The 9,277-nt window shown below is 42.7% G+C and overlaps 1 protein-coding gene across 1 annotated transcript; it reads right to left on the reverse strand.

Moving 5' to 3' along the window:
• Positions 1-1,764: 1,764 nt before the first annotated feature.
• MSTN (myostatin) lies at positions 1,765-9,035 on the reverse strand. The gene is made up of 3 exons (XM_008496951.2): positions 8,491-9,035; positions 6,185-6,558; positions 1,765-3,176 (listed from the first exon to the last, which is right to left on the reverse strand). The coding sequence occupies exons 1-3, from the start codon at positions 8,861-8,863 to the stop codon at positions 2,796-2,798; spliced, it is 1,128 nt and encodes a 375-aa protein (XP_008495173.1). The 5' UTR covers positions 8,864-9,035; the 3' UTR covers positions 1,765-2,795.
• Between the last annotated feature and the right edge of the window lie 242 nt (positions 9,036-9,277).

Consider the following 9,277-nt stretch of genomic DNA (forward strand, 5'->3'; position numbering starts at 1 on the left):
AGTTTGGTAGAACAGGAAGGACACATACTGCCTAAAATTCCCATGGGATGAGATTTACCTGGATGTCAAGATGGAATGCTGGTTAGAGTGGATGCTTTTAGGAAGTTTCCCTCCTTGATTTGTTTCCTTGGTTTATTTTTGTTTTCTCTGCTCCCAGCAAATAACATTTCCATCCCTTGTGTGCTGCATTTGTGCAGGGTGGAGCTGTTACTGGGCAGCCAGTGATGCCACTGGTGTGGAGATAACTGGTTTTGCTTTAGCTTGAGTTTAGCTGACATGAGTAAAAATAATCCTGCAGGTGTCCTGCCAGCACTTTGGTGCAGACTGGGGAGGCATTCTCTGCTTTCAGCCCCAAAATCCACACTGCCACAACCCTGGGCTGTTGCTCTATGAAGCGACCCAATTCCAGGTAGTTAACTGGTGCACTAAAACTAATTACCTGGTAGGCTCAAGTTAATTACCTGGTAGGCTTAAGTTAACCACCTGGTGCACAATGAATGCTCAGCTCCAGGCTCCCAGTGAGGCTTTTGGTATGTGCAGAGACATTACTATTGATAGCTCAAAAGAGCAGGGACTGTCTGGTGCCTGAATGTCACCAGTTAAAAGGCAAAGGGCAAAATTTTGGTCTGCCTGAAAGCCAGCAGAAGTGTTGCTGTTCACCTCAAGAAACCTGAGTGATCTCCTTGAATCCTGTAAGCTTGGCTTCTGGAGAAGAAGGAATCAGGTGGTGCTTTTACTCCTTGCAGCTTCACCAAGACTCTGTATTCTAAGAGGTTTTAAATTGTCTTTTTTTTTTCTTTCCCCTCTCTGATTGAGTTTTGTGGGAAACTAAATAGAAAGTGTGTTTTAGAGCCCCAGAGACCTGCTCTGATGAACCACATCAGGAGAAGTTAAACATCTGCTTGATGCACAGACACAGCTTTAGCAGGACTCAAAAAGAAATCGTAGGAAATCTGTTTACTTTTAAGTTTCAAACCTCATTGCTCACCCTTAAATTTTAATGTCCTTACATACAGATAAAAAATGTAAAAAAGCTCAATACAAAATATTTACCACCCGGGCAGAAAATGTATAAAAGGAGGAGGAAATGTGTAGAAGGGGAAGAAAACGGATCAGTTTTGCAACTTCAGAGTGGCTTTTACAGAAGGGAAACCAGATTCTGGAATTTAACAAGACTGTATCATACTAACATGATATTTGAGCAGTGATTTTACTGGCTTACCAAATGCCTGGTTTATAGTTTGTATTGCACGTGTGAAATGAAATGGACTTTATAGTAAATAGATTTTTTTAATTTCAATTAACATTTTTTTCATCATAAAGAAAATGTACAGAATTTGTGTGGAAATCCAGGTACTCTGCTTACTCAAAAAAGATAATACTGTGCTGCAGACTTTTAAATATAATAAAATGCATTTAATAGCAATCTTGTGGGGTATTGTCAAATATGGACATAAGATTCAAAGTATGGAAATTCAGTTGTGGATCAAAATGACCATAAAAGCAGTAACTCAAAGAACCTTATCAACATGTCAGTGCCCATCATTTATCACAGATGGCTCATACCAATGTAAAAAACATATAAAATGTAGTAGTATACTCAACACATGGTTTACTTTGTTGCATTGTTCCTACATGTTCTTTGTGTTAAAATCCAGGAAATTCTATTACGAAGAGAATATTGGGTTGGGTTTTTTTTGTTTGTTTATTAAACTAAAGTACAGGTTAAAGTAATTCCTTTCTTGCCATGAACATATACCAACAGTGATTAAAAAATAAACATTTATTTACAAAATATTGAGGCATACATATTACACAAGTCAGTTATATCAAAGTGGTTTGGTTGGTTTTTTTCTTTCTTTCTTTCTTTAAACAGTATCTGTAGCAACCAACTATTTGCATTGGTTTCTCATAGTGCAAACGGTACTGTTGCAAAGGCAGGTTACCTTGTGGGGTTGGGGTTTGGATGTCAGGCTTCTCTGCTGCCTTTTAGATTCACTACATCTAGAAAACTATTCTCTTTCACTTAAAAAATACCTATTTCTTGCGAATGTTGAGTAGTGTACCTGAGGATAGGGCAAATTCCTTGTTAGTCTAAATTCTTTCACTTATTTAACTATCTATTTACTCAGCCTGCTTACGTAGCACCATTGCCATCGTTTACTAACACACTAATGAGGAAAAGGAATGGAAACACACTAAAACACACTATGCCATCCCTCCTTTCAGGATTTGTCCCTGGATGTGGAATTTCACCTGATACATTTCGTGATTCTGCACTACGTGTTCAAGTGTTTAAGGATGATTCTGGTGGTATTGTGGAGTGGTGTATATGCTAACCAGTATATATTTTCCTGTAAATACAACATTAAGTGAAGCTGTGAAGAAATGGACTTAAAAGCCTGCTCCTTCAGGTGAGAAGGAGCTTGCTTTTGCTTACCAACCTGTAGCAAAACCTGCGTATAAACTCGTGGCTGAACGACTGAGCGTTGATTCCCTCACAATGTAAAATCCTGGTTTTGATTGTAGCTTTTCTTCTTGGCTGGCTCAAAGGTAACTGTCTCGTCCTTTTTAGTTCACATTTCTGGTTCTGCTGCACCCAACCTCTCCCATAACCTCTGGTGCAGCACGTAGGATGTTGGCAATGCAGAGCGTACGTAACTTCACAGTTTCAAAGACTTGCTGAGGGGGTATAGCTTTATTTTTTTTTCTCTATTTTTTTTTTTAATTTTTATTTATTTTTCTTCTTTTGGTAGCTCCCACAACCTCATGAAGATGTGGCTCTCCCAACCACCTCAGGAGCACCCACAGCGATCTACCACCATGGCTGGGATCTTCCCATAGATTATTTGTTCCTTCCCGTTGAAGTACAGCATGTTTATGGGGGACATCTTGGTGGGCGTGCAGCAAGGGCCCGCAGAGCCTCTGGGGTTGGCTTGGTGCACCAGGTGAGTGTGGGGGTATTTTTGTAAAAAGACAAATTCACACTCTCCAGAGCAGTAGTTGGCTTTGTATCTTTTCGGGGCGATAATCCAGTCCCAGCCAAAAGCCTCAAAATCCACTGTCAGGGGGTAGCGGCAGCAGCGCGACTCCGTCGAGTGCTCGTCGCAGTCGAGGCCGAAATCTCTGCGGGACCTTTTTGGGGTGTCTGTGACTCTGACCTCTAAAAATGGGTTCTGAGAGGAAACCAGAAGCATTGCTGAGTTAAGCCCAAGCGCAGGAAAAACCATGCAAATCCAGCACCTTTCATAGGAGGTGTAGCAAATCATCACCCCCAGATAACAGCCTTTTGGCAACCTAAACTTCCTCCTCCTCTCTGCTCGAGGATTGTTGCTCTCCTGCACGCTGAGCACCACCATCCCCCTCCTGTTTCTCCATAAAGAGCTTTAGTTTCTGAGGTTCTTCCCCTGAAAATCACCACTACCTTACTGCCACCATCATTTCTATTAAATGCTAAAAGCTTCCAGAAATTTTGAGGATTTCTCATTTTGCTGTGAGCTTTTCTTTGTTTGTTTTAAACCCTATCATAAGAGCCCCCCTTTTTTTTCCTGTTTTTTTCCTGTTTTTTTTTTACTGGTTTTTTTCCTGGTTTTTTTCCCCCTTTTTTCTCCCTTTTTTCTCCTTTTTTTCCCCTTTTTCCCCTTTTTCCCCTTTTTCCCCCTTTTCCCCCTTTTCCCCTTTTCCCCTTTTCCCCTTTTCCCCCTTTTCCCCCTTTCCCCTTTTCCCCTTTTCCCCTTTTCCCCCTTTTCCCCCTTTTCCCCCTTTTCCCCCTTTTCCCCCTTTCCCCCTTTTCCCCTTTCCCCTTTTCCCCCTTTTCCCCCTTTTCCCCCTTTCCCCCTTTTCCCCCTTTTCCCCCTTTCCCCCTTTCCCCCTTTTCCCCCTTTTCCCCCTTTTCCCCTTTTTTCTCCTTTTCCTTTTTTCCCCCTTTTCCCCCTTTTCCCCTTTTCCCCCTTTCCCCCTTTCCCCCCTTTCCCCCCTTTCCCCCTTCCCCCTTTTCCCCCTTTTCCCCCTTTTCCCCCTTTTCCCCCTTTTCCCCCTTTTTCCCCTTTTTTCTCCTTTTCCTTTTTTCCCCCTTTTCCCCCTTTTCCCCCTTTTCCCCCTTTTCCCCCTTTCCCCCCTTTCCCCCTTTCCCCCTTTTCCCCCTTTTCCCCCTTTTCCCCCTTTTCCCCCTTTTCCCCCTTTTCCCCCTTTTCCCCCTTTCCCCCCCTTTCCCCCTTTTCCCCCTTTTCCTCCTTTTCCCCCTTTTCCCCTTTATTCTTTTTTTCTTTTTTTCCCTTTTCCCCCTTTTCCCTCTTTTTTCCCCTTTTTTCCTTTTTTCTCCTTTCTTTTTCCTTTTTTTCTTTTTCTTTCTTCCTTTTTTTCCCTTTTTTCTTTCCTTTTTTCTTTCCTTTTTTCTTTCCTTTTTTCTTTCCTTTTTTCTTTCCTTTTTTCTTTCCTTTTTTCTTTCCTTTTTTCCCTTCCCCTGCATTAGAACTCCAAATCAAAAATTAAGAACTCCAAAACCATTTCAAGAGGCAGGACTGCCCAGTGTTACTCTCCCTTTTGCCAGTCCTTCTGGAACTCCCCCCACTGAATGCCTCTCCAGTTCAGGCTTTCTGGATACCAGGGAAGGCTCCTTCTCCAGACCAAGGAGGAGAAAAACTGCTCCATGGTTGCTGCTGTTCCTGAATGACTGCAGTGCAGTAGGAGTGAGTGTTTCCCTGCCAGTACAGGTCACTTCAGAGTTTTCCCCTCTGCCAGAGGGCTGAATGCAAATTTGCATCCAACAAGTGCTGAATTTGGAGGCAGATCTCATATTTTGACTCCTAGAAGAGTCCTGTGGCCAGGGATGGGATCTGGGGGGATCTCCAAGCCCTGTGCCTCCCACGGGAGGTGCATTTCAGCCCACAACAACTGAGAGCAGAAGGATGGTGCAAACCTTTTACAATCATGAATTTTAAAAAAAGTTCCTGATGGTTCTTCCCTTCCAGGCACTGATTTCAGCCCCACCTGTTGGTGTGACACTGACCAGGGTGTCCCATGAAAGTGGAACCTTCAGCAACTTTGTCACCCAGCTCTGTCCCCTCTGAAATTCCTGCAAGTTGCCCTGCTCTGCAGACACTCCTCCCAGAGGTAATGATATGGGCAGGGCCAGGGAGGAGCTGTGGGGAAATTCCCTCTCCTGTTAACAGGAGATCCACATCTCTGGTGGATCTACACTTAAGATATCACATCCTTTTTCCTTTAAGTTTTGCCTTTAGGTTTCCTCTAAGTTCTTAATCCCATTATACCCTTATAAAGTTAAATGTTACCCAGCTACCTAAGTACAGTTGGACATGATCTTAAAGGTTTTTCCCAACCTAAATCTATGATCCTGGAACAAACAGATTGATCCACTGCATATAAGTAAAAGTAAATCCTACTCTTCATGCTTTATTTAAAAGGAGGACCTTTGTGGTTGTGAGTTTTTTTGGCTGTGATAGGTTCAGGATCTTTGTAGGTTGGAGATGATGAGTGCAGAAACAAATAACAAGCAAAATGTGGTAGTTTAATTGGTACACTTCAGGTTTAATTTGTTCATCTCTACTTACAAAATTAATTATTTTATGTTCTTTCTCATTATTACATCTCATTTATTGTATGAGGCAGAATTTCCCTATGCAAACATCTCTAATAGATGGCCTGACACACTTCATTACATGCTGAGAGGTACAGAGCTCAGCATTACCTGGTTCCACCTTCCTAAACACAGGTAACTCTTGCTGTTGTTAATATAAAACACGTGCACACAGAGCAGGGAGCAATTCCCTCACTTTCTCAGCACTATTGGAGGCAACTTCCCTGTCACTGAAAGTCACTAATGACTGTTCCTTTAGCTTTATAGAGAACAACTGCTGATGAAGCAGTATTTGCCCTCAGATTTGAAATGTTTCTTTGCTGGTAACATCCACTGGTATTCACCAGAATATTTTCTAGTTATTAATGCCTTTCAGCATCCCTCTGAAGCACTGCAGTTTGTCTCAGTTTTTCAAGCAGGGAAACAAGCAGAGGAATGCTGTTGGTTTTGCCATGATCAGAGAGCAAAGAACAGAAGAACTGGATATACAGAACCTTTCTGTTCCCTAAGCAGTGCTTCAGCACAACTGAAATGCAAAACATTTAAATGTGATTTAAAAAAAAAAAACAAAACAGAAAATGAACTTACCAATCCATCCTCACCAGGTCCTGGGAAGGTTACAGCAAGATCTCGTCCGTTCTCATCAAAAGCTTTGATTTCGATGCCCAAATTGGATTCAGGCTGTTTGAGCCAATTTTGCAACACTGTCTTCACATCAATACTCTGCCAAATACCAGTGCCTGGGTTCATGTCAAGTTTCAGAGATCGAATTCCAGTGTATCTTGTACCGTCTTTCATGGGCTTAATAAGTCTCAGGATCTGCACAAACACCGTTGTAGGTTTTTGGACTTGCCTCAAGTATATCCACAATTGTGCCTTTACTACTTTGTTATATTGTATTTTAGAGCTAAATTTAAAGAAGCAACATTTTGGTTTTCCCTCCATTTGTACAAGAAAATCAGCTATAAATGAATGGAAAGAATAGATTACTGAACAGGGAACAAAAAGAAATATGCATATATAAACCAAATCTATTTTTTTTCCAGACCCCGTAGGAAGTCTCACAATATATTATAAACAGTATCAGCAGCCAAGTGGATTTAACTTAATTCATTTACTGTGGTTCATGCTCTACAGCAAATTTAATGGATGTCAACAAAACCATTAAGCTAATCACCTAAAAAGTACCATTGCATGTCAAGGAACCCATGATAGTGGCACCAGTGCTGTGGGCTGACCTGCACAGCTGCAAAAAACCCTTCTTCCCAAACAAAAACTACCTGGGGAGGGGACACAGCCTATTCCACTTCACAGTGGCTACTACCAACTCACTCCTGCTGGCCACCTCCTGAGGACCTTCCTAAAGCATGCAGAATCACAGAATCACAGAATCCTAGGGGTTGGAAGGGAGCTGACTCAATTCTACTTCTAATTTATTTGATTGCCTTGGTGTGCTGCAAAGCCACACACACAGAGGCAGTCGTGCCACACAAACACTGCCATTTCTTTTCTCAGGGGGGGGAAAAATAATTGAGAGTGTTAATCCGAGGATCATTTTGTTTTCATTTGAACAATATTATAAGAAAGTCGTGTCTGGTGCTGTGTTCCCCCTTCCTGGAGCCTATGATGCAGCTGTCACACCTCCTCACCATGCCAGGGTAAAATGGGTAATACTAATCTGAAATGGTGCAGGGCTTTGACATTCATAAATCTCCCCACTTAAGAGAACTGTCTCTTTAGTGCATTTAAAATACTTCAAGGGCTTTTTATCAAAAAGTAGGAAATGCAACTCAGATGGATGAAGTTCAGAGACTTCTCTTCAGCCGCTGTAATTATGTAACAGTTTAATTAAAACCTCTTACAAACCCTCGGGTATCGGCAGGCTGGAACAAAACTGCTGGCAGACCACAACTTTGTGACAAGGCTGCAGCAATGTATTGCTAGTAAATGCACTTCTTAATTAAGAAATTAAAGAATTATGCAGGGAAAGTGCCTTTTTGGTCGATGCCTGCATTTTTAGCCAGTTAGAGCAGCTGGTACATGGTTCCTGTGTGTGCATTGTAATGATATCTGTGACTGCTGCCATGCCTTCTATGCCCTGTCATCTTTTGCCTTTTTGACACAATATTCATGTGTTATTTAAAAAAACAAAACAGCTGCCAGAGTCAAATACTTCAGCTGATGAAGAACACAAGATACTATAGTATTAGCTGTGCAAAAGATACTTGATAGGAGCTATAGCAGATGTTTAGCACTCAGAAGATAACTCAGAATCTGCTCATTCAGAAAATGCCTTCGTTCTTGGCACGACCACTGGAGCCGATTGCTCTGCCGTGGACATTTTCCCACTTAAATCTCCTACACACATATTTGCTTTAAACATAGAGTTTTAAGGGAGAGGTGGGTGGTGCTAGTTTATGGGAATTCAGCAAAGGAGCAAGGATTTAACTCTCTGCTTGCACTTGCTGTAACTCGTTGCAGCTAGGTAGGTGCTCTCAGCCCTATTTCTGCTGATTTCTAAAAGCAGCGGCAGGGGAAACCTCCCACAGAAAACCCCAGAAAAATGATCTGTACTTGGACTTTCTAGTTGTGGTGGGGAGTGCCCTGAGCACCTCAGCTAACGAAGCCAACCGAGCTGCAGGTCCCCCTTTGCTTTCTAAGGCAGAGGAGTTACGAGGAGCTGAAAAGGGAGCAGTAAAACAAAGGATCGCCCGGCGGTCATCTGAACCTGGCTCAAATTCTTTAGAAATAACGCTCCTCTCCCTCCCTCTAGCAGACTTCAGCCAGCAGCCTGGTGGGAGAGCCCGAGGAGGAGTTGTGTGGCTGTCCTACAGCAGGGAGACAACTCTCCCTGAGGAGCAGAAGGAGGTGAAAGCAGCAGGGTTGTTACTTACACTCGGTAGGCATCGTGATAATCGTTTCGGTGGTGGCGTGATAGTCATCATCTTCCAAAGAGCCATCGCTGCTGTCGTCTCTCTGGACGTCATACTGATCAATCAGTTCCTGCAACGGAGGGGCTTTGGGTAAAAGTTGTCTGATAACATCCCTGCTGATGTTGGGAGCGTGTTCCAGCCGCAGTTTGCTGAGGATCTGAATTTTGATGGCTTCTATTCGGGAAGACTTTGTGTTCTGTCTCCAGGTACAAGCGTTGCACAGTCCATCCTTCTCAGCGTTCTCTGTGGGCTGACTGCTGTCACCCAGAGCCACTGGATCAACTGAAATCAGCATGAACAGGTAAATATAAACATAGACTGCTAGCTTTTGCATGATCTCACATTCAGTGCAGCTTATTTTCCCCCTTTTTTTTTTCCCCCTTCCTTTTTCTTTTTTTTTTTTCTTTTTTTTTTTTTCTTCCTTTTTCTCCCCTTCCCCTTTTCCTTTTAGCACTAGACAGATCCGTGAAAGCAAATGCAATCGGAGAGACAGCTTGCCACACTGGTCTACCTTATATATTCCAAGGGGGCTTTTTATACTCCAACTTTGATTAGGCTCATGTCGTCAAACCCAACGATTGGTTGCTGTCCCAACAATGAATCTGGCTGTCAGAGGGTAAAGCCCTGTCAATCACAAGTCACTAGACAGCATTTAGTTACAGCCAAGGGTGAACTGATTTATCAGGGTGCTTTGCTGAGGATATGCCTTTGCATACTGAAAGGAGATATTTCCAAGTATTGTGGGCAG

Source organism: Calypte anna, chromosome 7 (genome assembly GCF_003957555.1).
Source record: "Calypte anna isolate BGI_N300 chromosome 7, bCalAnn1_v1.p, whole genome shotgun sequence".
In the NCBI taxonomy this organism is placed as follows: domain Eukaryota; kingdom Metazoa; phylum Chordata; class Aves; order Apodiformes; family Trochilidae; genus Calypte; species Calypte anna.

Excerpts from the sequence above, each read along its gene's own strand:
- MSTN (XM_008496951.2), bottom strand. The coding sequence starts at position 8,863 with ATGCAAAAGCTAGCAGTCTATGTTTATATTTACCTGTTCATGCTGATT. Across the intron at positions 6,559-8,490 it reads TATCACGATGCCTACCGAGT|CTGATTTTCTTGTACAAATG; the intron begins GTAAGTAACAAC and ends ATTCATTTATAG. Across the intron at positions 3,177-6,184 it reads GACCTGGTGAGGATGGATTG|AACCCATTTTTAGAGGTCAG; the intron begins GTAAGTTCATTT and ends GTTTCCTCTCAG.